Source organism: Cimex lectularius, unplaced genomic scaffold (genome assembly GCF_000648675.2).
Source record: "Cimex lectularius strain Harlan isolate CLEC.00 unplaced genomic scaffold, Clec_2.1 scaffold90, whole genome shotgun sequence".
Classification (NCBI taxonomy): Eukaryota; Metazoa; Arthropoda; class Insecta; order Hemiptera; family Cimicidae; genus Cimex; species Cimex lectularius.
This window is the reverse complement of record NW_019392684.1, coordinates 228,386-255,907: the sequence shown is the minus strand read 5'-3', so window position 1 is coordinate 255,907 and position 27,522 is coordinate 228,386. Positions and strand designations below refer to the sequence as shown.

At 34.2% G+C, this 27,522-nt stretch overlaps 1 protein-coding gene across 6 annotated transcripts in view; it reads left to right on the top strand.

Moving 5' to 3' along the window:
• LOC106666508 (zinc finger protein rotund-like) overlaps positions 1-27,522 on the top strand; it is a 352,459-nt gene that overhangs the window by 254,605 nt on the left and 70,332 nt on the right. For all 6 annotated transcript variants that reach the window (XM_014393760.2, XM_024225721.1, XM_014393762.2 and 3 more), the window contains one exon: positions 6,847-7,076. In XM_014393760.2, the coding sequence (XP_014249246.2) occupies positions 6,847-7,076 (230 nt within the window). The remainder of the gene's footprint in view (positions 1-6,846; positions 7,077-27,522) is intronic.

Genomic DNA, 27,522 nt, shown 5'->3' with positions numbered 1-27,522 from the left:
ACAAGACCGCATCTCACGATTTCTAAATAAATATGAAAATATTGCAATTTTCTCAAAATTAGTGCCGCTTTGGAGAGAGGGGTGTAATCTAACCATCAAAATTATAAGGCACATCCTTTATTATGATATTTTGTACAAATATAAGTCTTGTATTATAAGTACGGGTAATAATCTGAAATTTGTCTCAGGTGTCCCAAGATTAAGCACAAGCCCGATTATATTCCAAAATATTGTATATATACATATATATACAGCGTTCTACAATTGAAAATGTGCTCGACCGTTATGTTACTCTTGCATAAGGACAATTGCGCTACCGCTTTCTGACCAGGTGTTCTTGTATGACTTATACTTGGTTTTGTCAGTGTCTTTATATAAAATTCATATCAGTAATGTTGAATAATGTAGAATAACAACACGAACAAACAGGAAATTCAGATTCTATTTCAACATTGACACTTAGAATTTTTCAATAGTTAACTAGATGGAGAAACAACTTTCTTTCTCTCTAGTAATTATAATTTTTTTTTTGTAATCGAAATAAAAAAATAATAATTTCTTTGGTTCTTGGAGCCACGTGCATCCTTGATTCCTCTCGTCTTTATGTATGAGCGAGGTACGTTTCTTATCATTTAAAACCGATTATTATACATTTTAAATATTCCAAAAGGTTGGTATGAGAGATCTTACACCACGTAACAGAAACCTTCGAATAATAAAGGATGAGAAAAAAATATGGAAATTTGGCGTAACTCGTAATTCGGATATAATTGATCTAAGTTGAAACGAAGACGAATCAAACGAACTTGTATTAAGTATTTTAGGGATAATAGAATCTGCATTACTTATTCATGAATAGACGAGCCAAGAAAGCCTAGTTAGTCTTAAAACTCATTAGCTTATGCAAAATTCGCCTCAACCTCAACCTTTTGAAATAATTCATTTTCATTACGTAAATAACACAGTTTTCGTTTTTAATTCTTTGGCTCTTTTCAAATTCTTGACAATTATCATTAATTATAATCCGATGGGTGATATTTCTTTCGAATCCCTCCTCAGTTCAAGACACAGAAGCTGTCAGGGAGCCTTAAATATTTTAATAATTTAGTTCTTAGTAAGTTCGCCGTCCTTTGATGATTTCCGCGATTTATAAACCGGTCGATTGAGATTCAATTCCGGACCACGGTCGGTATATAAAGTCAAACCGAAATATTGCTGATTCTCGGCCTTCGTTAACCGGCGTAAATCATGCCGACCGGGATATTTACACGGTTTTCCCGTCCGTATATAATAAAATTATATCTCTATTCAAAAATGGACTGGCCTCCTGGACTCCAAGTCTTCTGGAACAGTGGCTTGAAAGCAGCTCGCTCGCAATGATTTATTTTTCTCTATGGAAATAATCCAACAGTGAACATCATCATTATTAATTTTTAACATATTAATATACAAACCTCATAAAGGCTTAAACTTACTTCAGTGTAAATTTTTGGAGGATTTTCCATATAATTACACATTTTATCTTAATTTACTTTATAACGAAATAACAATGATATAATGACGTTTTATTTTTAAAAAGTTAGTATCACTTAAAATTACAAGCAAGGATACATATTTTTTTTATCGCTAACAGTAATCAACAGCAGTAACCTTTTTGATGTAGAGGTATTTTATGAGAAATAAATAATGTAACCATTCAATTAATTAAGGTTTTTAGTTGAGATAAAAAAGTCAATGTCATGAGCGGGATTCGAACCCACGACCTTCGGGAAGATACGCCGCTGCTCTACCATTTTTCAAATTAATTGGTCAAGCGGACCACGAAAACTAGTGAATTTAATAAGTTAAATTAAATATATCTTCTTCATTAATGCTCTAAGTGGCCATTGCATTTGTTGTCAGTTTTGTCCTCCAAAAACAAAACTTCAAACATTTTTCGTTTCAGGACAAAATTTAGTTCCGAGTCTGTCTATATGGGGTCAATTTCTTGTAACCGGGAAAACTCCGAAATCGTGGGACCAATTTTTAGGAAATTTTCAGATATTGTGCGGGTTCGTATCAAGATGGTTCCATATGAATTTCATCCCAATCGTATTCACAAAATGTGAGGCAGCTATACTGCCCTCTCACTTGGCAGATATTTTATTACATACAATTCAATTAATTAAGGTTTTTAGTTGAGATAAAAAAGTCAATGTCATGAGCGGGATTTGAACCCACGACCTTCGGCTAGATACGCCGCTACTCTACCACTTGAGCTATCGTGACTTCGATCCGCTCGGACACTAACTTCCCATCTCAGCCCCACCTTTTAAATTTTCCCTCCTTTTTGCCATTTTTCAAATGTCGTGTAATCTGTAATTCTCGGCGACAAATGAAATGGCCACGGAGAGCTTTAGTAAAGATATACTTCATTTAACTTATTAAATTCACTAGTTTTCTGGTCCGCTTAAGACGGACGCTTAGATAAAAAAGATTGAGGGTTGAAATGGGAAGTTAGTGTCCGAGTGGATCGAAGTCACGATAGCACAAGTAGTAGTGCAGCACGAAGATCGTGGGTTCGAAACCCGCTCGTGACATTGACTTTTTTTATCTCAACTAAAAACCTTAAATAAATGAAAGATATTAATTGGTCAAGCGGACGAAAACTAGTGAATGTAACCATTCCTAACTTGACCTAACCAGACCCTAACTCTACCTAAACTAACCATACCTAACCCAACGTAAACAATCTTTAACAATAATTCTACTTAACCTAACCAAACCTAACGATTTTCTCTGCCATTTAGCGTAACTGTTTCGCACCTAGCCAAAGTAAATTAGTTTTTAACCTTACCTAACCTATTAATTCCTAACCTAACATAGCCAGTCCCTAATCCTAACTCTGCTTAACATAACCATTCCCATAACATCCTAATTCCCTAAATCCAACGCAAAATTAATTACGCAAAAATGTATAGGTAAAACAAATTTATGTATCTAGCACTAAAACATATCCATGTTCAAATTTCGTACCATAAAAAGCTCAGTCCAGTTCGGGTGGTTAAAAATTGGTCGTATATCCTTGCTGTTTAAGAGGTAATATCAATCCATATCAAAATGTTAAAATTAGGTTTACGTGAAAAAAAATTAAAAATAATAGTGGAGGAGAATTGATGAAGAAGATGTAACAGTCTGGTATTATCCGATATAAATTGGTCTTTATTCAAGTACAAATTTCAAAAGTACAACTATACAAATATAATGTTAAATTTTCACCTATAAATTAGACCTCTAAATTGATCCTTATCGATAATCTTTATCCGGCCAAATGGAAAACAGCAATGTCCTCTTTTGTTGGATAAATTTTGGTCGTTATATTTTACCTGTAGTATAGGCAGGCCAGAAATTAATCAACTTTCATTAGTGGTCGTTGTTCTTTATAAATACAACAAAATAGCATAATAAAATAGAACAGGTCAGTTTGTTGGATTCAAACATGTCCTTATATGTACGTATATTAGTATCACTTCTAATCACGTTATATTTTGGTCTTCTTTCATTTTCCTGGCAATAATACACACTAGGCTTGATTTTCTTTCAATTAATATTGCGTATTTTCCAATCGAAAGGCTTATCATTTACATTTCAGTCAATTCGTTTGGAATCTGATGCTACCGGTTCTCATTACCCGGCTATGTCCACGAGTTTCTATCTGCTTGTAATTACCCCGACTACTGGTGTGCTCGGCAATTACTATCGACGTGGACAACTTGTTAACTCTTGTGGGCCCCCAAGGCTGGATAGAATGTAAATAGAAAATGTATCATCGTCAAGGTGGAAAACAAAAGCCGCTCCCTATCTCGAGGCCTAGGGCGTATACCTGAACCCGACCCAAACTTCCCTCCAAGAACAAAATACCTTGGACGGAGACTAGATATAAAACCCGGGAGAAACATTTTTCTCAATATTCAGCTTGCATACTGATTAAATTGAAATTTGCACAACACAAATATGTAACGATCAAATTAGTCGATTTTTTTTCACTTGGGCAAATGAAGTCAATAATTAAACCAGATGCCCAACTGTGACGAGATGTAGATTAGTTGAATCATAGGAATAATTATTACCTACTTTTCCACCGCACTTCCATCTGTATCCTTGAATTCGCAGTCGTTTTCCTTCTCTTCAAGATAACTTGAGAGATTTGAGCTTATATTTTAATATTACTTAACACTTTTTCAAGCCCTATCGTCTTTTTTATTCATCGATATCTTGATGCTTTTGAAAAACTTCAAACTGACTCATAACATTGGATGTGGATTTACGTAAACATGTGTTTTTACGATCGTGTAATGGTGATTGAACATAACATAAATATCATCGCACGAAGCAGTTTTGTTTTTGGCCTAATTTTTAATTTAAAACAAAAATTATCTGAATAAATGAGTCTTTAATCAAGGCTTATCATGCTAGCAAATTTTTTGATATGCTTGTGGTAATTGCCAAATCCCATTCCAAGGCCATTGGAGGAGACGAAGGCATCTCTAACAAATTCCTTAAACTCTGCCTCCCTGTTATTTTTATTCTTCTGCTTCATATTTACAACTACTCTGTACAGAACTAAGTTTTTCCTTATGCTTGGCAAAAAAAACCATTGTCCATCCCATCAACAAAACTTCCTAAGGTCTACTGTCGCGTATAGTCAAAGCCCAAGTTTCTAGGTACCTAGTACATTCCCATCTTTTTAATCCCATCCAATCGGGCTTCCCCCAGGATTACTCCACGCAGTCCGCTCTCACGAAAATTACTAGTAAACTCCACACTGCAATGGGCCAACGAAGATTTACCATCTCAATTCTCCTTGACTTTTCCAAAACCTTCGATTCCATCCCTCCTATCCAAAATCGAATCCTATTCCTTTTCCAATAGTACTCTCCGTTTGTTCCACTCCTACCTGACCAATCATCTCCAAGTAGTCACTATTCCCACGGACGTACATCCTCCTTCCTCCCATTAAAATCTGGCGTTCCCCAAGGCTCTAGCATCTCTCCCATTCTTTTTAGTATAAACATTAACTATCTGTCCGAATCCATCCAGAATTTTAATTACAACTCCCAAATTTGCCTATCCTTCCATCTCTCAGCCCTACACTTGGCCATCCTAAATACCCAAAATGACCTTAATCCCATTAATAAATGGGCCCATAAAAATTCCCTCAACCTCAATCCGTCTAAGTCCGCGGCCATAATCATCGGACAGACTTCTCAAATCCCTTCCCAATATCCCTTCTCTCACTGTTAATAACCACAAAAAATACCTATATCACAAATTTTGGGATTATCCAAGACCAAAACCTCTCCTGGGACCCTCACATTTCCCAAATTTCCCTCCACTTTATAGCCTCCCTCGGCCTATTCCGTCGGTCCTGGCTTCTCTTACCCTTCTACACCCCAAACTCCTAAGATCTCTTATCTTTCCCTTCATCGATTACAGTGTGAGATAGGGGAAGCTCTTGGGAGTAGGCGTCTGAAGCGCATCATGAATTGCTGTGTAAGATTCGTGGGTTCCGGGTGTCTCCCTGTATTCGGCTCACCCCTTTCTTCAGATCTCAATACTTCCTAGGATCTTTCCTTTTTCGTAGTTTTTATACTTGTCATCCTCAGTAGATCATCCCGTTCGCCTCAACACAAAACCCACTCCGAAAAATCCTTTCTGATCCGCGCCCCCAAACTCTGCAACCCCCTCATTCTATCTGGGGTGTAGAGAGAATGTCTTAATTCCTTCAAATTCCTCCTATACAATCACCTCCTCTCTCTTCACCTGAGTCGTTTTCTTAAAATTTTTATAAGAATTGCAATATTTTTATTTTTTAGTCTGTTTGTCAATTCATTTGATTTGTATGCATTTAATTTCATTTCATTTTTCCCTCTAAGAAATTATTTGTTTTTATGCTCTCTCTGTTTTATGTTGCACTTGATTAGCGGAACTTCCATCCAGTTAAACCGTTGTATTATTCAAAGGGGATCCCGTCCCAGAATAAAGATATATTTCTTCTTCTTAGCCATTTTTTTTTTCTAAATCACCTAAAGTACCTACAATCAATATTTTAAAAAATTGCTTATAGACTGCAATTTAATACCAGAGTTGTAGAAATCTTCTCAATAAGGTTTTTTTCTTATTTTCAAATTTTTAGCATGTTTAAAAGAAACTTTTGAATCGACTTACATGTTAATTAAAGGATTAACAGTTTTACCAAGGCGAATCATCGGTTTGGCCGAATTAAGTTGATCGAACGTTTGAAGCTAAATAAGGTCGACCTTTCCGCTGAGACATCTGCTTTGCCCTGGGCTTTTTAAGGGGCTTTTCTGTCTCGTCCTCTTGTGAATTTTTCGCTTCTGCGCTCTCATTAAATTATCCTACAATTATTAAAAATTACTATTTAATATTTCCTAATAACAATCTTTGAAAAAACAAATGAGATCGTGATTACATGGCCAGTTCCTTGTGAGAAACTAGGCTAATAAAAATGTCCGGTGGTTAAAATGTAATGGATAATTAAATTAATTTCGCTTCTCGGCCTTACTTTGTGTAATAGTAATTAACATAATGTAACTTTTATAAATTACCTGCAATTAATCGTTCCTCGACTTTGGACGGGTCAGAATGGTTGAGTGTTTTCATATTAGAAAAAAAAATTTAACAAGCTGCAGAAAATTAACAATTAATTATGATATGATCTAATCGAAAATCACAGCTAACTAAGCTTTAATCTAGATGGTGAAAAAGTTTCACTTTTTCCTCTCATTTTATTGCCACAAAAAGAAAAAAGTACCAAATTTTAATTTTTTTTTTGTTTTGTTTCAGGAGTCGACGACAACGGCCACCAAGCCGGTGTGTACGGCGGGGCTGCCCCCAGGACTCAAAGTTCCGGGAGCAGTTCGGCCTCACCACCGGCTGGAAGTGGTGCGCTTCCACCGCCGAGTATGCTCATCGTACCACATCCGCTGAGCAACCAGACCAAAGCAGAAGCCCAGCACCACGTCGTGACGCAGAACGGCTCCGGACGGAAGTATCAGTGCAAAATGTGCCCTTCGGTAAGTATCTAATTTTGATAATTACTATAAACAAAATCCACCCTGCATAGAGCAGATATATTATATAATATAAATTAGCAGTAATAAACAAGTCTCCATCCTTAAGTTAAGTACCATTCGGCAATCCCCTGGATATGACGTAATTATCTCCACTATACTTCGAAACCTTCCTTAAAAGACGGTTTTAACTGTAATATACAATGTCAGTCTACATACTCGCTTTCCTATTTTATGAACGTATTCCATTTTTTTTCTTTTTTTTAGCCTCATACACCACACAATATTTCCATTAGATGATTTTTTATATTAAAAAAAAATGGTAAAAAATATTTATAAAATATAAATAATTATAGATATTAGAATAATTATAGTATTATTATAATAATCCTAGATTGGCAAAGATTCATTCATATTAGGCTTTTTTATAATTATATGTAGATAGTTAATACTATTATTTCCTTCTGTTTATAAAGTAAATTTTATATTTTTATGATGTCAGGTTAATTATTCTAAAAATGTCAAAAATCCTGGAAAGTCTCCTTCTAAGTCCAATCCTAGATTGGCAAAGAATCATTCATATTAGGTTATGTTTTGTAATTATATCTAGATAGTTTATTCTATTATTTCCATCTGTTTATAAAGTAAATTTTATATTTTTATGATATCAGTTTAACTATATTAAAAATTGTTTTATTGGATATTTTTTAATACAAAAAATTTCGTCAATACACTTAACAAGAATCCAAGGGTTTTATATTAGTTGTGGACAAAGTTTTATTAAAGATAATATTTATGTAGATTCCATTTAACTGCAAAAACCTCCCACAGTAATGCCTGTGTCTATAGAATTTATTATCAAAAAAAAAATTTGTTATTATAAATTTTATGATTCGATATAAACATTTCCTTTTATAAAGGTATCTGGTTCTGTTACGGGCCAATTTTTGTAAATTATATGTTTGCGTAACCGTTTACGCTAACGTTATTAAAAATTTCGCTTATGTAGCTCAGAATTTTTCAGTTATACATCACAGTCGGTCTCTGGGCCATTTTCTTTCTCAAGTTAAGAAGTGAAAGAGAAAAGCAAGCACCTTCTTTATGCTAATCATTTTATACCCTCAAGTATATTTTTATTAATTTAATATATTATGGGTTGAGTTAGGAACATTAATGATAATGAGAGGCTCATTATATTTAATTTCTTAAATTTTCTGTTATGTTATCATTATCATCAAAAAGAGGCAGAAGCTTTTTCTATTTTCAGGTTAACCTTTGTTTTTTGTTAATTGATGTAATGGGACAAATATTTCCATAGTTGTAATTAAAGTCCTTTTTAAGAATATAACGCGTGATGGTGGAGGATAAACGATTCCCATGGGGTTTTACATTAACCTTCAGGCTTAGTTAGTCTCCGCAGTTAAACCGAACAACCTTTCTCACTTGCTTCCTGTTAAATGACAGCCGCGGCCGGTCAAACCTGAATCCCGTTTTTTTCTCTGATTTATACAGACCCAATCGAGAGTTATGAAAGTAATAACGAATTGTAGTTAAATTCGATGTCGGGAGGAAAGTTGGAATTAAGTAAGAAATCGTGCGATAACCGGAGGACATATCCAAAAATTCAGTAACAACGGTGACACGAGGAGATATATCTGCCGGGGGACAATGGTAGCAGTTTCCGGTGGTCCATTAGCAGATAACGAGCAGGATTGATTTAAACTAATTGCAAATTCGTTTACCCCTTTAAGACCACCGACCCTCTCTTAAATCCCAACAACGTAATAATTTACTTTATATTGGCTTGTTTCTTCGATTGCCTTCCGGTTGAATAAAGTCTTATAAATCCGCCCCGAATGGATAACACATTGCGGAAAATAATTAACGAAAGGCTTCATAAACTAACTTGGAATCCGTTTTTGAGATTCATAGATAGACGGCGTGTAGCACGTCAGCGGCCTTGGAGCTACTTCTCTATCCGCCTGTTCAAGTCTATTTTTGCCTCCGGCTCCTTAAGCCCATGGTCACTCGCGGAACTCAAACCTACTCACTTATCGTATAAATAACATATAAATCCTGTTTGCTTTATCTCTTCCCCCTCTGGAAATGGCCGTTCGCCGTATAGGAGCGAAGCCGGTGGATTTGTACTTTTATCGACTCTTTGAATACGCGATACGGAAATGGAATTTGAGATCGTAGATCCTTTATCGCGGACAAGAGGGAACGCGTCGTCGGCCTCTTTACCTGGCCATTTCCGTATTTTAAACAGCCCTGTTTTCCAAACTAACTGTATTCCCATATTTTTACTACAGCCGAACGTCACTGCGAGGCGGAAGCAGTCATGGTACCGTTACAGGGTAAAAAGTGAATAATAAAATTTGGGCGACTTTTATCCCTCTCCGGGCCTCTTTACAATGATTTTACTCGAGTTAATGTACCTCCTCGGGTTCAACGACATGCGGGACCTTTCTCGGCATAGTGGACGGTAGCCAAAAAAAGAAAAAAAACTGTTTAGGGCAATAAGTCGTAAAAGGAAACCCCAGGGTTAGTTACGCGTAAACGAAGCACTGTCAGAGTTGGACCTTTTATTTACAACTTACCCGACCTGCACAAACCTACCACCCATTCTTATTCTAAAAGGATGCGTTGGTAAAATTAACGTAGCTGTAAAACACCGACAAAGAGACCAGAAGGAATTGCTAACAAAAATATGTCAACTAATATTTTCTCATTATTTCTTTCTGCAACAGGATATTTCAATTTTTAAATATCTAGTTAAAGTTTCTTTTTGTTCCTTTTTTCTCTTGTCAAGTAGTTACTATCTAAGTAGTCAAGTATACTGACATTAATCAAATCGGCAAGAATAAATTAAAGTGAACGAAGGTAAAGAAAAAAACATCAACAATTTTTTGGAACAACAAAACAAACCAAGTACTAAAAATGTCCAATTGTCGAATAGAAAAAAAACCTGACAGACAAGCAGCGAGAATTGGAGATCAAGAAACATTTGCGCTACCTGCGATGCAATTAGTGAAATTTAGCACGATATGGGCCACTGAATGGTTCCAGGGGGATCGGTAATTTTTGATAATTTCTTTGATCTTTTTGGCGATGAACCTGTAGTTTTGGTTCTTTCCCGACGTTTTGTTGGTGTAGTTCTGCTCTGCTAGACAGCCAAGGCTTCAGAGTGGTTTTTAACCGAAAATTTCATTTTTTTACCCATTAATTCACTAATTTCGTGTTCCGCTTGACCAATTAATACATGACAATTAATTAAGGTTTTTAGTTGAGATGAAAAAAAGTTAATGGCACGAGAGGGATTCGAACCCACGACCTTCGGCTAGATACGCCGCTGCTCTACCACCTGAGCTATCGTGACCTCAAGGGAAAACTCATAAGGTGGGGTTGAGATGGGGAGTTGATGTCCGAGTGGATCGAGGTCACGATAGCTCAGGTGGTAGAGCAGCGGCGTATCTAGCCGAAGGTCGTGGGTTCGAATCCCTCTCGTGCCATTAGCTTTTTTCATCTCAACTAAAAACCTTAATTAATTGTCATTTTTAGCCATTGTTTCATTTTTAAATAAAATTTACAATTTAACCACGTTCTTAGGAAGAATAAAACATTTTCTCTATCTGCAAATAGCTCCATCTTCTCTGCCGAATCCATGGCTATTCTAAGGCATTAGAGTATGTACAGAAGTTAGATGTTAAGAAAATTGCTATCCTGACTGATTCAAAAAGTATTGTCTCGCACATAGAGAAAACAAATACCAATTCGAAACCGGGCCATGTAACAGTAAATATTTTGCTAGTGTATAGGGAACTGGTCAACAGCGGAAAAAATATAACTCTATGCTGGATTAGAGGACATTCAGGGATCCTTGGGAATGAGCTGGTAGATGTGAAGGCAAAACAGGCTATCGATACAGGGGAATTCTGCGAATATAAATATACAAAAAGCGATTGTAGACGTTTACTCAATGCGAGACTATCTGAGTGGCAGGAATTTCATAATGGCTCCGCAGGCGGATCACTGTATCGGTCCAGGTTCCCCATGGTACCCAAGGCTCCGTGGTTTCAAGGATGCAGGGCAACTTGCGACTTCTATACCGTAATCACACGGATCAGAAGCAACCATGGCTTATGGGGTGCTCATAAATATAAGATTGGCCTGGGAAAATATGCCAATTGTGCTTCCTGTGATTGTACAGAGGACATGAACCATATAATTATGGAATGCCCACAATACGAGGATATGAGACAGAATCTCATCAGTGGCATCTAAAAACCTCCTTGGTTGGAGTGGCCAGACCGTTTTCATTGGAAACTTTAATTACATCTGGGAGAAGAGACATATACCATCTAATTTATTGTTTCATAAGGGAAAGTTACATTGAGGTGTAATTCAAAGGTAGACATGTAACATGGGGCGCGAGCTTCGGCTCGGGGTCTCTTGTCACCTGCCTCGCTAAGTGGTGGTATCATGTTTAAAATATATATATATATATATTTGATACATGGGTAATATAATTAAAAAAAAAAACAGGTTTCTTCGATCCTGTGCCGTTTTCAGATCATATATTTTATTTTTGGAAAAGTTAGTTTACATTATTATATTGTTAGATATTTTTATAATTTATTTATTAATAATAATTAACATTACTTTTAATATTGCAAAAACAATGTTACGAATTACAAAAATAAATGGTATATATATTGCAACAGAATAACTTGTCTTTTAAACAAAACAAATTCATATTTAAAAAGAAAAAGAAGGAATAATATTGAAGAAAAGAAAAATTATTATTAAAACCTGAAGAAGACGAGACGCCGAAACGCTTAAGTATAAGCCAAATATAGAGCCGAAAGCAGAAAATATGTAAAATAAAGTATTGGACTAATTGACCACATTCCTAATAATCCAAAACCCAGAGTATTACCAAAGTTGGTCGGTAACAGAATAATCAAACACCCTTGTCCTGCTTTTTCAAAACTTCCTGCCTATTTTTCAACATACAGAATCACCTGCTTTGGTATGTCTACCGGACCTGTTTTACTGTTTGCTTCTGCATTATTCGCCTAATTCGAATTTTTCTTCAATTGTACAGAATTCGGTCCCAATCACTTCGGTCTAGGAGGGCGGACTCAACTATAAAATTAGTTTCTGAATAATTTCTATCAAATATCAAATGAATACCTAATTGTGACAAATAATATTATTTGTCTTTCTCTTATATATATATTTATATAATTCTTGATTAATTTAACGTTCTATCGGTTCTAAACTAGTATACAATCCATTTACGTTTTAGTGGTCAATTGATCAAGTTATTTCTTTCAATTAATTATTCTTTTTATGTAAGGTCTTGGTTGAGATAAAAAAGTCAGTGTCACGAGCGGGATTCGAACCCACGACCTTCGCCCAGACACGCCGCCGCTCCACCACCCGAGCTATCGTGACTTCGATCCTCTCGGAAGGTTGAGATGGAGAGTTGGTGTCCGAGAGGATCGAAGTCACGATAGTTCGGGTGGTGGTGCGGCGGCGTGTCTGGCCGAAGGTCGTGGGTTCGAATCCCGCTTGTGACACTGTTTTTTTTATCTCGACCAAGACCTTACATAAAAAGAATAATTAATTGAAACTAGTATACAATTGTAGTTTCGCCGTTTCGGATCATTTTGATCCTCCTAATCTCGCATTTGGTCTGTTAGTGGATAAACAAACCTATTCTCAATCTTTTTCCTTAAAAGCTGGATATATTTGACAAAAACAAAATATTTGAATTGATATTAACTGACAAGGATTCCTTATCCATTTTTAATCATTTAAACCTGTCCTGGGCTGTTTCCCTTTGTACAAAATAAAAATAGCTATAAATTTTAACATGGCTGGGTTTTGGGCTGGATATATACGTTTTTCACATAAACGGGAAGTGCCGAAGGAAAGGGTTAGGTTAAGTCAGATATGGTTAAAGTTGCGGGGTTATCTTAGGTTGGATAAGGAGGTTAAAGGTTAGGTAGGATCGTATTGGCTTTTGGAGATTGAAAATTTATTGATGTGTACATAATTCACATATGTACATTTCTTGTCTAATTTAAAGTTTTAGCTGTTTGAACTAATCTACAATAGTAGTTTGGTAGCTTCGGATCATTTTGTTCTTCCTATCGTGTAAGCCTTTATCATCAAACCTATTCAAACAATAAACATTTCTCAAATCTCTTCTTTAAAACCTGGATGTCTTTGACGAAAAAAATTATCCTCGCAGCTTTGGTCTGTCAGACGATAAGCAAACCTATTTAAACAACAACAAACTCTCTTCCTTCTTTATCACCTAATTATGACTGAAAATTTAAAAAAATGGTAATAACAGGCAAGCATGCATGACCAATTTTTAATCGCTAAAAGTATCCTGGGTTGTTTCTACCAGTCCAAAAAATTATATAATATATTTTAACAAGGATATGATTTAGGGCTGGATGTACATATTTTCACGTTAACGAAAAGTGTCCATGGTGAGATATGTTTAGGTTAGGTTTGGTAAGATTAGGTTCCGGAGAATGGAAATTTATTTACATGTATGTAATTCATGTATATACATTTCTTGACTAATTCAAAGTTCTAACTTTTCTAAACTGGTGCACAATTGTACTTAGGCCGTTACTGAATTTTTTTTATTGATTTGAAATGGTAATAACAGGCAGGATGTACGATAAATTTTGCATACAAACACTGCCCTGAGCTTTTTCCGCTTGTGCAACAAATAATTATCTGATAGTTTTTATGATAGATGGGTTTTTGTGATGGATAACACACATTTTCACGTTAACAGGTAGTAGAAATGAATTATAATGAGGACGTAATTAGGGATAGATTTTGAATAGGGGAAATTTATTAGTTACTTAGGATTAATGTTATGGTCAGAAAAAATTCCTTCTTTTTGCACCCAAGCCGAGCATTCGATGATATATTTCGTCTTCTTCAGGGTCTACAGAGAACATTCTTACAATTATTCTCATACATGTACACAGATATATCGCAGATGCTTGACAACTTACAGGTACTTAGTCAAAATGTTAAATTTTTAAACAGGTTTGTCAAATAATAACAATAATCGATCTTCAAACTATACTAGTTTTATACAATATAAATAGGAAACTTAACTATAAAATATATAAATAATAAAAACAACTACGGTTAGCAGGTAATTATATATATCACATGGGCGATGACTAGTCTTATTTGAGGTTTTCCTTTTTGGGAGGTGATGAACACTGTCACAACGGATTTACCTTTTTTCTCTCTAATACTAATAATTGTCAGTAATCGCTAGACTTAGCGAACATAGCCCCTATTGACTTCAAAATCCAAGCTTTGTAATAAATATATGGCGAATAAAAAGAGCGAAGAAGGTCTACATCCTCATTACCTGCCAGAAGTCAACGAACCGATTGTTGAATGGTCACAGCCAACAGAAGTAGAAAATTTGCTAGCAGGATAAATTTCTAATCCGACGTTTGAAGCATACACAGACTGTAGTCGATTAGAACATACGGTGGGCAGTGCGACAATAATATACGCCAAAAAACAGGAATTAGTAATTAGACGAAAAAACTAGCTCCATTTTGCTCTAACAACCGGGCTGAGCTGCAAGCAATTGGCACTCGAGTGGTTCCTGGACCGGCACGAAGAGGATTCGAGATCAGCTGATAGTTCGGTTTCCCTAGCGTTGATAAACAACCAAAGGTAAAAAAATCCGACTGTCCAAAAAATAAGAAGCCAGCTAAGAAATCTAAGAAGAAATTCAGGCTGGAAAATTGCTTTGCTGTGGGTCAAAGCCCATGTAGGGAATCAAGGAAAAGAAAGAGCAGATTAGTTGGAAAAACAAGCAACGTTAGATAGAGAATTAGAAACATCGTACGCAAAAGTACATGAAAAAACAGCTGGAAACCGAAGAGCTATAAAAATGGAAAAAAATGTAGGCAAGCTCACAAGAGAGTATATTCCAACTGTTTCTGCAAGGCCATGGGAAAAATGAGGCCTACTTGCACAAATACGGGATATTGGACAGTCCAAAATGTGTTTGGTCAGCGATCGAGCAAACTTGGGACCACCCTAATATGGCAATGCAGCGTTTTTGAAGCCCAACAATCAGCTTTTATGATAAATGTGTGGTGATTAGTGACCGTTAGTCTAAGATTAAGAATGTCTTTCTATACCGACTTCCTTCCCCACCCCTTCAAAATCCAACGTATATAAACATAAAAAAGCAATGTATCACTGGCACTCTCAACACGACACGCAAGAATGGCACATATACGCAGAAAACAAACATTGAGTGAGTAGAATACTTTGATTGAATATATATTTTTTTTTTTTGCATTGTATAAATTCACTTTTTCCCACATCCTACATGCATTTGTTAAATTTAAACAATATTTGTAAATCCCAGGCCCTGAAGATGATCTCAATAAAAATCGAAACGTTGGCACGATATAGAAAAATTTTTTCTGAAACCTACGTCACACCAGAACGTATCTCACGATTTACGAATAATTTTATGAGAAATTTTCTACCAAAGGGACGAATCTGGAAATGAAGGATCTGTTGAAAGAATTTGGTATGTAATTGTATTCAATTTAGTAATTAAATTACCTATTTTGTAATAAATAATGGTAAACTTCCATACTTGGATTTGGTCATTGAAAGAAGTGATTACAGATTAACGACCAATTGGTACAGAAAGCCCACTAGCAATGATAGGTTCCTGGATTTCAACTCTTCCCATTCTTTCTCTCTAAAGGTGAACTGTGCCAGAAATTTGATCAACCGAGCCTTGGGCTTGAGCGACTCAAAGTATCTGGAACAAAATGTAGCCAAGGTCCAAAAAATGTTAAAAACAAACCACTACCCGGTGGCACTGATAAATAGGCTCATAAATGATTTTAAAGAAAAATGTGTTCAAGATGCTGCTCTAATGGATAACATTACCCCCAATGCCATGATGGAGAGGAGTGATAAGCCAATTTCATTTAGATCAATCACATATGTACCTAATGTATCCCCGAAAATTAAAAAATTGTTTAAAGATAAGATGGGAAAAATTGGTGTCACGTATAAATTTAAAAATAACCTTAGATGTTTACATTCAAACCTAAAGGCGAAGGAGCCAATAAGCTCACAGTCAAACGTGATTTACAAGGTGTCATGTGCGGGTTGCCATATCCAATATGTTGGGCAAACAAAACAAAAACTTGAAATAAGAATGAACCAACATAAACTGGACTGTAAAAATAGAAAGAAAACCACGGGATTGGCAACACATGCGACAGAAAGTGGTCATTTCTTCAAGTTGGACTCCCCTAGGATCCTGGGCAGGGAGTTGGACTTGGAGAGACGACTGCTTTTCGAAAAAGTCTGTATTCATGTTACGAAAAACACTTGTAATTTGCAAATGGATCGACTGGGCTCCGTCATGGCATATTCGGGAATCCTACAACAGTTCATGAATCGTAATAAAGCGCAAAGTGACGTTGGTGTGACTAATCACACCGTGATTGATAACAGGGATGGGTCCCTTACCGTGTTGTAACCGTCCGATGTGTCTCAATTTTCTTAAAGTTCCTTGTACATAGTGTAAATAATTAAATTATAATTCTAAGTTAAAAAACAGTTTAAAAGTTGTATATACATATAACGTATCTGTGATAAAGAAATACATGTACCTGAGATTGAGTATTAACTTATAAAGAGGTGGGACCAAAGGATGGACCGATGAGTGTCACTAGATTTTAAACAAGACTATTTTTTTTTTTTTTTTCAGTATGTAGATTCATTTCCACCTTCATTTTAAAATAACAACAAACATGTGCAATAAATTTAATTGTCTTAAAAAACTGGGTGAAGTACGTAATTTTATTCTTATAATGTATGAGTATATGATGTTTTATGTAATTCTGTTAATGTAAATTTGTTTTCAATAAATTAGGCCCTGAAGATGGCGGAACATTCGCCGAAAGCTTCGTGAAACCCAATAGTGATGTTTTTTATTCACCTGTAAAATGACCTCAAGAAGATCCAATACATCAATTTAAACTACGGAGGTCGATCAATATCAACTAGAATTAAATTCAAATATGAGGCCATCTTAATTATGTAATAGAAATTAATTATTGTATTATATTATATCTGTAATCAATTAAGGGAACTGATTAATAAAAAAAGGGGCGTCGGTGGCCGCGACGGTTTAGGCGTTGACACGGCGCTCATCACTGTAGGGTAAAGGTCCCGGGTTCGAATCCAGCGACCCTGCATTCGAACCCGACATACTTAAAAAAAATTTCAAAAGCACTGGCACGCCGAGGGTTGATATAACCTCTGCTTTTGCGAACCGTCGTAAAAAAAATTAATTAAAAAATATTAATTAATAAAAAAATGCTAATGTTTCATCACAGCCTATAAATAAATACATAAAAAATTGTTTATGTTTTTTCTCACTATTTAAAATCTAATGAATTGTTCTGATTTCTTGGCGGAGAGGGCTTTTTATAGTTGTCTCCTTTTTTAATAAATTAATATTTTGACTATGTACCTGATGTGATATACCTATGTATGCATATGAAAATCAATGTAAGGATGTTTTCTGTAGACCCTGAAGAAGACGAAATGTATCATAGAAAGCTTAGCGATGATACAAAAATGAGAAATTTTTTCTGACTACTACCCTAATCCTAAGTAAGGCTGGTCGATCGCGTAGAAGATCCTATTAGAAATTTATTGATTGATAATTCAAATTTATATATATATATATAAATGTGTGGTGATTAGTGACCATTAATCGATATTTATTTAGTAATCGTGAGATGTGGTCTGGTGTGATGTAGGTTTCAGAAAAACATTTTCTTTATCGTGCCAACGTTTCGATCTTTATTGAGATCATCTTCAGGGCCTNTGAAGATGATCTCAATAAAGATCGAAACGTTGGCACGATAAAGAAAATGTTTTTCTGAAACCTACATCACACCAGACCGCATCTCACGATTTCTAAAAATATATATATATTTGTTGACTAATCTAAATAACGAATCCTTCTAAACTCCCCCCCCCCCTATTTGTCAATTGTATTGGTCGATCATTTTGATCTACATATCCTCTGAAATACCAAAATGTGAAGACAAGACCAACCACTTTTTTTTTGCCTTTTATTGATAAACATTTACAGAATTTTTTTTAACAAGATGATGATTTAGAAAATGCAAGAACATGAAAGATCTCAAACATCGCTCCTACAATTAGCTTTTGACCTTACTTATTAATCAATAAATAAATTCAGTACAATATCTATTTATGAGACAATTTAATCAGTTAGGAGTTATGGAATGCCACTTTTGGCTTGATGGGTTGTATGAAGTCATAATAGTTTATAATGCGAGATTATGTCGAGAAGATAAAAAATCCCTTTATGTTGTTTATATCTTAATCTCATTTGAGAATGATGGATGAATTAATTCATCGAAACGAATATTGATTAAAACCGTGGGCCAACCCCCAATTAAAATTTCTATCGTCGCGTCTCGCCCGAATAAATAAATACGAAAATAGCAGGGGAAAGAGGAAGAAATGGGAGAAAGAAGGAAGTGGTAAGGTTAAGAGAAAGAGAGCGGGGAAATAGCTAACATAAATAATAAAAAGAGCGAGAGTCGCCTTGACCCAGTAGGAGTTTTTTGCCCTGGCAAAACTGTTTACTAGGTGCCCTTGACACTGGCAATTAGAATATGCCTATTGTTCGCATACAAAAAATGGACTGAGCACAAAAACTAGTCTGGCTAACGTCCACACCGCTGGGCTATTTTTTACACTGTTGCATAATTCCATTACCTGGGCCACCGCTCTGAGATAATAGCTGTTTGCCGCCGCCACCTTCGGTCCAGTCGGATTCGGCCTATCTTTGCCAACGGATTTGAACCGGCGAAACGATTTTACGAATAGGAAAACAAAGCTTTTCACAAATTAAACATTTCGACATCTACAGTACGCATACAAGTTGCCAAATTTGAACGTAGCGACCGAGTAACGCGTAGCAAAGTAGTTAAAACTTTTTTTTTTAGCGATAAACAAAGATGATTTTTGCTTTTAGAACCAAACAAAACTCCTGAATATAATTGGAAAAATCAAAAAGTTTCTTTCGGAAATCTCGAAAATTGAGATAACTTTGAAACGACTCCACTGATCTACATTGATCTTTATAGTGGTTTAGACCTCCCTAAACCAGACTCTACAGTATTATTATATAATATAGTATTTTAGTACGTATTTTAATGTTATAAAATACGCCCTAAAGCTCGTCTCCAAAAATAGATTAAATCTATGTATAAAATGAAACATTAAACCTAAAATCTCTTTCTAGTCTAAAAGTAGTAACATCCAGGGTTCCAAATATTGTAAAAACTCCTGAATATAATTTTTGGGAAAATCAAAAAAGTTTCTTGCGAAAATCATGAAAATTGATATAATTTTGAAACGACCGCACTGATCTGAAGAAACAGACTAGAACTGTTGAATATTAAAGTATGCTAATATTTTGATATTATAAACTACGGCCTAAAGCTAGACTCCAAAAACAGATTAAATCTATGTATAAAATGAAACATTAAACCTAAAATCTCTTGCTAGTCTAAAAGTAGTAACATCCAGCGTTCCAAATCTTGTAACAACTCCTGGATATAATTTTTGGGGAAAGTTTCTTTCGGAAATCTCGAAACTTGAGATAGATACCTTTGAAACGACTCCACTGATCCAAATTAAACTTTCTAGTTGTTTAGACTGTAATAAACTAAACTTTATAGTATTATTATGTAATATAATATTTTAGTACGTATTTTAATATTATAAAGTACTGTCTAAAGCTAGTCTCCAAAAATAGATTAGATTTGAATATATAAAATGAAACATTAAACCAACTTACTTGTCTATATGTAGTAACAATCCAGATTTCCAACTCTTGTAAAAGCTCTTGTATATAATTTTGGGGAAAATCAAAAAAAGTTTCTTGCGAAAATAATGAAAATTGATAAAACTTTAAAACGACTGCACTGAGCTAAAGAAACTTTATAGTACTATAAAGTATGTTAATATTTTGATATTATAAACTAAGGCCTATATCTAATGTCAATAAATATACTAGATCTGGATATATAAAATAAAACATTAAACCTAAAATCTTTTGCTTGTCTCACAGTAGAAATATCTGGCTTTCCAAATCTTTTAAAAACGTATGAATATAATTTTTAGGAAAATTAAAAAGTTTCATTCAAAAATCACGAAAATTGATATAACTTTGAAACGACTCCACTGATCTACATTACACTTTAGACTACCTTAAACTACACTTTATAGTATTATTATATAATATAGTATTTTAGTACGTATTTTAATATTATAAACTACGGCCTAAAGCTAGTCTCCAAAAATAGATTAAATCTGAGTATATAAATGAAACATTAAACCTAAAATCTCTTGCTAGTCTAAAAGTGTAACATCCAGCGTTACAAATCTTGTAAAAACTCCTGAATGTAATTTTTGGGAAAGTTAAAAAGTCTCTATCGAAAATCTCGAAACTGGAGATAACTTTGAAACGACTCCACTGATCCAAATTAAACTTTCTATTGGTTCAGACTACACTAAACTACAAACTCCTGAATATAATTTTGGGGAAAATAAAAAGTCTCTGGCGAAAATCATGAAACGACGGCACTGATCAAAAGAAACTTTATAGTAGTATTGTATATTATCCCGCCCGTGACACTGACTTTTTCATTTCAACCAAAATCTTGCAATAACGTTGAATTAAGATTAAATCCAGAGGAATTACGAATTTTTAAGTCAGTCGGACATCTGAGAAAAAATTGGACACCAAAAATGTCTGTTTTTCGTTTGCAATGAAAATATGTATTTAATATCTTTAAAGGGTGCTTAAAATGAATTCGTTTATTTTGCTAAACCATTTTTTGACTTGCTTTACTCAAAGCGTTTTTTTTTTGTCACTTTTGATATATATATTATCTAATTTTAATATTGTCCTACTTATAATTTTCATATCCTACTTAAAACAATAAATCGACTTTGATATAATACTATAATACATGCTTGACAAAGTTGTAACTACATTATTACTGAAATACTTAAATTGTTTAATTTTGTCCCCGCACCTATAGCCCATTGGCAGATAACTAGGACAAGGTTCTATTGTTTTTCGACCTAGCATCAGAAGAAGTTCCATAGTAGCCGTACAATAGTGCACTAGATCGCGCAATGACATGCCTTTACATGCTAACAACCTATGTGGACGATAGATGTAACTAACTCAAATCTTATCCAAGTCAATATCCACGATTCCATTAGGCCATTAGGCATCTTTAGCGAAACTGACCAGGTGCTCCCAGCATTAATTATTCAAGTAGTGAGATTCAGTCCTGTTAGTCTGGACATTTTTCATACCATTTTCCATTTTCTGTTGAGAATTTTTTAACCATTCTAAATCAGAGCCCATGAAAACAACTCATACCCGTGTACTTTCTCTTCTTCCTCTTTGAGTTATATAAATCGTGAAACCAATTTTCCTCACTTGAGAAATATATATTATGTATTAGTGAACAGTATATTATAGACTACTGTAAAATACACTGGATAGCCAATATTAATGTAATACTTCTAATAAAACAAAACTGTATCCGTATCTATTGCACCCTTGTAAAGTGAATTATAATCTTGAATTAATTATAAACTTAAAATTTCGAAAATGTTAAATCTGTAGCTTAACATAGATATGATTTCCAAATACGAGTCGACTATAATGTAAAACTCAATATAAAACACTAGAATGTAATATTTGTAATATGTGGTGTGTGGTGATTGTCTATGATTTTTCGGAAATCGTGAGATGTGATCTAGTGTAACGTAGGTTTCAGAAAAACATTTTCTTTATCGTACCAACTTTTCGAGCTTTATTGAGATCATCTTCAGGGCCTGGGATTTACAAACATTGTTTACATTTAACAAATACATGTAGAATGTAGAAAAAAAGTGAATTTATACAATGCAAAAAGTATTTGTTTATATTCAATGAAAATATTTCTACTCACTCAAAGTGTTTACGCAGAAAACAAACACTTTGAGCTCTGAAGATGATCTCAATAAAGCTCGAAACGTTGGCACTTTGAAGAAAATGTTTTTCTGAAACCTACGTTACACCAGACCGCATCTCACGATATCCGAATAATCATTGGGTCTACATAAGAAAAAGTACGTACGATCTACTTAAACAAAGTAAACATATTTTTAAGAGAAAACAAACCTTTAAACGATAATTCAGGGTTGTATAAACATGTTTTTTCTTCCTAACAAGTTACGTTTCAATCTACAAAAATCAATGCAATACTGTACATAAACAGAAAAAATTCTCTCAAAAGGCATGATGAAATATCCCATACAATTATTTTTAAATAGACGATATCGTTTAAAACTCTTCAAATGTAAAAAACATCAACGTGCCCTTGTGTCAAAAAGCTGTAATTTTAAATTGCTTAATAATAAGAAAACTATGAAGCTCAACAAAATAAACGTTCTCTCTCTTCTCTCTCTCTCTCTCTCTCTCTCTCTCTCTCTCTCTCTCTCTCTCTCTCTCTCTCTTTCTCCCCTCTCTAAAATAAAGTTGTCTACATAAGATCAGAAATGATTTTTAATTTGACGGACCTCCAAGCAATGAATATTGTAAATTTCTGCCAATCCGATTGTAATCATCTTTGTTCATTTTTCGGTCCTATGTTTCGGTTTAATGTTATAAAATAATGACTGAATAATTTTATTATTGGGGAACAACATAAAAATTATAGTATTCACGTTCTTTATGTTTACACTCTGTGTATGTTTACAATTACTCTACGGTTAGGCTATTATCATAATTCACAATTAAAGCTTTTTCCTTGTATTTCATTACTAGAGAAAAGAACACTTGCATAAATTCAATGTTTTGATATTAAATAAGACTGTTTTGGGACTGATTGTGTCAAATTAAACAAATTCGTGATAAATTAAGCAAGGAGGAAGGATCAAGTCGAGATTTTTTTTTTGTTTGTTCGTTTCGTCGATGAAGCTACCTTGTACAAGAGATGGATCATTAAATCACCACAATTCATGGTTCGATTTCCGATATAGTTGATCAGTCGACAATAAGACACAAAAAAGCAACAACAGTACAATTAGCAGACTTTCTCCCAGTTCTGTTAAAAACTGTTAAAAAATGAGTATTTATTATGAAACAAAAATATCAATTGCATGGTCATTAATATGTATAAGTTACAAAATAAGAATGAACATAAGACCATAAAAAAATTATATCTACATAACAGCTTATGGCAAAACGTTCAAACTAAATATTTATATTTTTTATAAGCATTAAATGCTAGTAGTGTTAAACCTGTCAATTTTTTAAGTATAATTAGGATAATAATTTTCGGGTACTACTGATTAGAAAGTCTTTTGGGAAATTTAAAAGAGAATATAACTTAATTATAGATAATGATAATCTATTTGTACTGTGTGCATGTTTTTTTAAGTTATGAAAATCCAATTAATGTTATTTGTTCAGAATTTATATATACAGGGTGAATTGCTACTCGTGCTACAAACTTCTCCAGTAGATTCTTCACCCTAAAATGAACAAAAAAGTTCATATTGTCCATNAATATGAACTTTTTTGTTCATTTTAGGGTGAAGAATCTACTGGAGAAGTTTGTAGCACGAGTAGCAATTCACCCTGTATATATATATATATATATATATATATTCTTCTTAATATATTCTTAATATATTATTTTCATTTTATCAAATTATTATTATAATAGGGACAATTAGTTTTCATTTGACAAAGATTTGGTCTTTTGATCGATTAGTTGCAAAACACAAAATCTTTTCCGTTTATTTTCAAATTTTAAACAATAATTTAAAATTGTATATAATGATAGGGAATTGTAATTTACACGATTTTTTTTATTAACGGTAAATTTCATGTGGATGTTAATTAGATTCAGACAGAGAAAAATTACCGGTGATTGTTTATGTTTGGGTGTGCTTGCTTTTGAATATAATTTTTTTTAACCATTCTAAATAAACTACTATGTCAATTTAAATAAATTGCAAGCAAAGGAAAACCTGAACATTTAACACGTGGCAAATTAATAAAAAAGCTTGTAGCGGCCTAGCATGTCAACAGTGTGATCATTAAGCTGAAATTGATGTTGATATTTTTTTATAAAAGATCGAAGAGTCCAGAAAATTGAAGAACCGATTCCGATCATCGGTCAGATAGCTCGGCTTTTATTTGGGATTCATTTGCATCCGATTTCTCAACCCGGATGAAGATAAAAGTGACGAAGTCCCTACTGAAATAAAGAAAACAGTGTCCCCCCCCCAAAAAAAAAAACCCAAGCAATTATTTACACCTTCGTGCGAATTCTTGCCAACCTTGATTCGATTCAGAATTGAACCTGCAAGTTTCTATAGAGAAATGCTTACCACCCACTTAAACAAAGGTCATGAGACCTAACCCCGTTTCGAGCGTGCCGAAGATTTTTGGATCCCCCTGCCGAAACGTCGAAAGTAAAGTGCATGAGATTTTTTTTCCTTTAAATGTTAAGTGCGAAGTTGACTCGCTTACCTTCTAAGCACGCTTCTCCTGTTAACAACCGACAAGATTTCAGTCCTTAACTGCGAATTGCGAAAGATCACAGGAATATCTGGCCAAACACGTGCGACACACATTCGAACTGGCATCTTTTTAATCCCTAGTAAAAATCATAAAGTTTAACCTACCATACATATCTCGAATCAAGATGAAAAAAAGAGTCAATTGTTGACTACAAAGTTTGCCACTTAGCTCTAAAAAAATTATTTCTTAAGCAAAAGCAAAAATATTTCTCATTTATTCTTCTGTTGGAAATTCTCGACACACAGTCGAGCTGGCAGCTTTTTATTCCCTAATAAAAATTATGAAGTTTAACCTACCATACTTATCTCGAATCAAGATGAAAAAAAGAGTCAATTGTTGACTATAAAGTTTGCCACGTAGCTCTAAAAAATTATTTCTTAAGCAAAAGCAAAAATATTTCTCACTTATTCTTCTGTTGGATAATTCTCGATATAGTTGGCTACAAAGTTTGCTAACTAGCTGTAAAAAAAAATTATTTCCAACTCCTCTTTTTGTTTGATATTTCTCATCTGGATTATAAAAACTTCGTAACCTTTTCCAATTTTTTTTAAGTACCTACCAGCTGAAGCAAAAATATTTCTCATTTATTCTTCTGTTGGATAATTCTCGACACACACAGTCGAGCTGGCAGCTTTTTTCCTCTAATAAAAATCATGGTCTCCAATCCACCCTAAATTTCTCGATTCTAGATGGAAAAAAGAGACAATTATTGGCTATAAAGCTTGCCAATAGCTATAAAAAAATTATTTCTTACTTCTCTTTTTGTTGGACATTTATTATCCCAATTATTTTCTAGTGAACTGAATTAACGTTGCTCCGAATCAAACGACAATTGAATACTATTCCCTCAGAATTTCTACCCCCCCCCCAACAATTTACCTCGTTAAGTGCAAAGTTGGATGAATTACTTTTTAAGTACGCTTCTCTTATAAACAACCGTCTACAAACAAGATCAACAAGATAAAACAAGAACAAGGGAACAACAACAAAGATTTCAGCCCTTAACTGTAAATTGCGAAAGAAGTGTGTGGGGCCAACCACGTGCGACACACATTCGAACTGGAAACTTCTTTTCCCTAATAAAAATCATTAACTCCAATCTACTGCCAAATTTCTCGAATGAAGACGGAAAAATAGACGTTATTGGCTATAAAGTTTGCCAAACTAGCTGAAAAAAAATATTTCCCGCTTCTCTTTTTGTTGGATATTTCTCTCCTGGATTATAAAATTTTCGTAAGCTTGGAAATGTTACGAAGTTTTCATGATCCAAATTATTCCCAGTCAACTGATTTAACGTTGCTTCAAATCAAACGACATTTTAATGCTAATCCCTAAGAATTGCTAACCCCTTATTTACCTAGTTCTGGATTGCAATTTACTCCGTATAATAATTAAAGGCATGTATATTAATGACTAGCCTGTCGTGAGTCGACGATAAATCTATTGAAAGGAATTTTCCAATTTTTCGATACACGTGGTTTAAATAGTTTTATAGTCGAATTATTGAAAAACATTACGGACTTATTAAATTCACTAGTTTTCGTGGTCCGCTTGACCAATTAATATCTTTCAATTAATTAAGGATTTTAGTTGAGATAAAAAAGTCGGTGTCATGAGCGGGATTCGAACCCAAGATCTTCGTCTAGATACACCGCGGCTCTACCACTTGAGCTATCGTGACTTCGATCCACTCGGAATCTAACTTCCCATCTCAACCCCACCTTTTGAATTTTTCCTCCTAAAAAATTTAATTAATTGAAATATATTAATTGGTCAAGCGGACCAAGAAAACTAGCGAATTTAATAAGTTCAAATGAAGTATATCATCACTAAAGCTTTCCGTGGCCATTTCACTTGTCGCCGAGAATCCAACCCGATTACACGACATTTGAAAAATGACAAAAAGGAGGGAAAATTCAAAAGGTGTGGTTGAAAGTGTCGGTATTTTATAGTAAATAGTCAATATTATTTTGTAGTAGTTAAAAATGGGTCTTAACCGTCAAAGCTCATAAGGAAACATCTTGGAATTGGAATCTTGAGTTAATAAACAAAGCATATGTTATTTTATAAAACCTCTTAATACATTTTATCTGCTACACTTTGGTTTTACAAAAGTTGCTTAAATATTCAATAATGTTCTAAACAATTTTTAACAATGTATTTCGATTTAGTCCCAAGAATTTTATAATTTAAAAAATTCCAAAACCATTAAAAACTTGCAAATTTAATATTCATTTTTTTCCCAAGTTTTGTCTGTTTTAAAATGTTCCATTATTGCCGATGTGCTAGGACTGGAAGTTGAAATCCAAAAAAAAGGTTCGGAATCCAAAAATAAATTTCAGCCCAAATTTCGTTTCATTATGATTGCACATCAGGGCTTAATTTGTCGGCCGGTTGAGGAGTGTGACTTTGAAAATAGTGAATTGCGGTCAAGTTTGTCTAGTTTTGAATCTTAGATCTTTTTAACTACTGTTCTAAATTATGTATTGGGAAACCCCACGGCATTCATAGAACATGGTGAATTAAAAAGTCGAAACGTTCTATTAGTGTTGGGATCCTAACAACTCGTAACCTTCGAATATAAAACAGTTTTAACTCCTGTCTTAACCTAAGTTTTTAATAAAGGTTGATTGAAATGGAAAATAAGAATAAAAATAAAAATGTGCAGGTTTTTTGATTATTCAAATATTG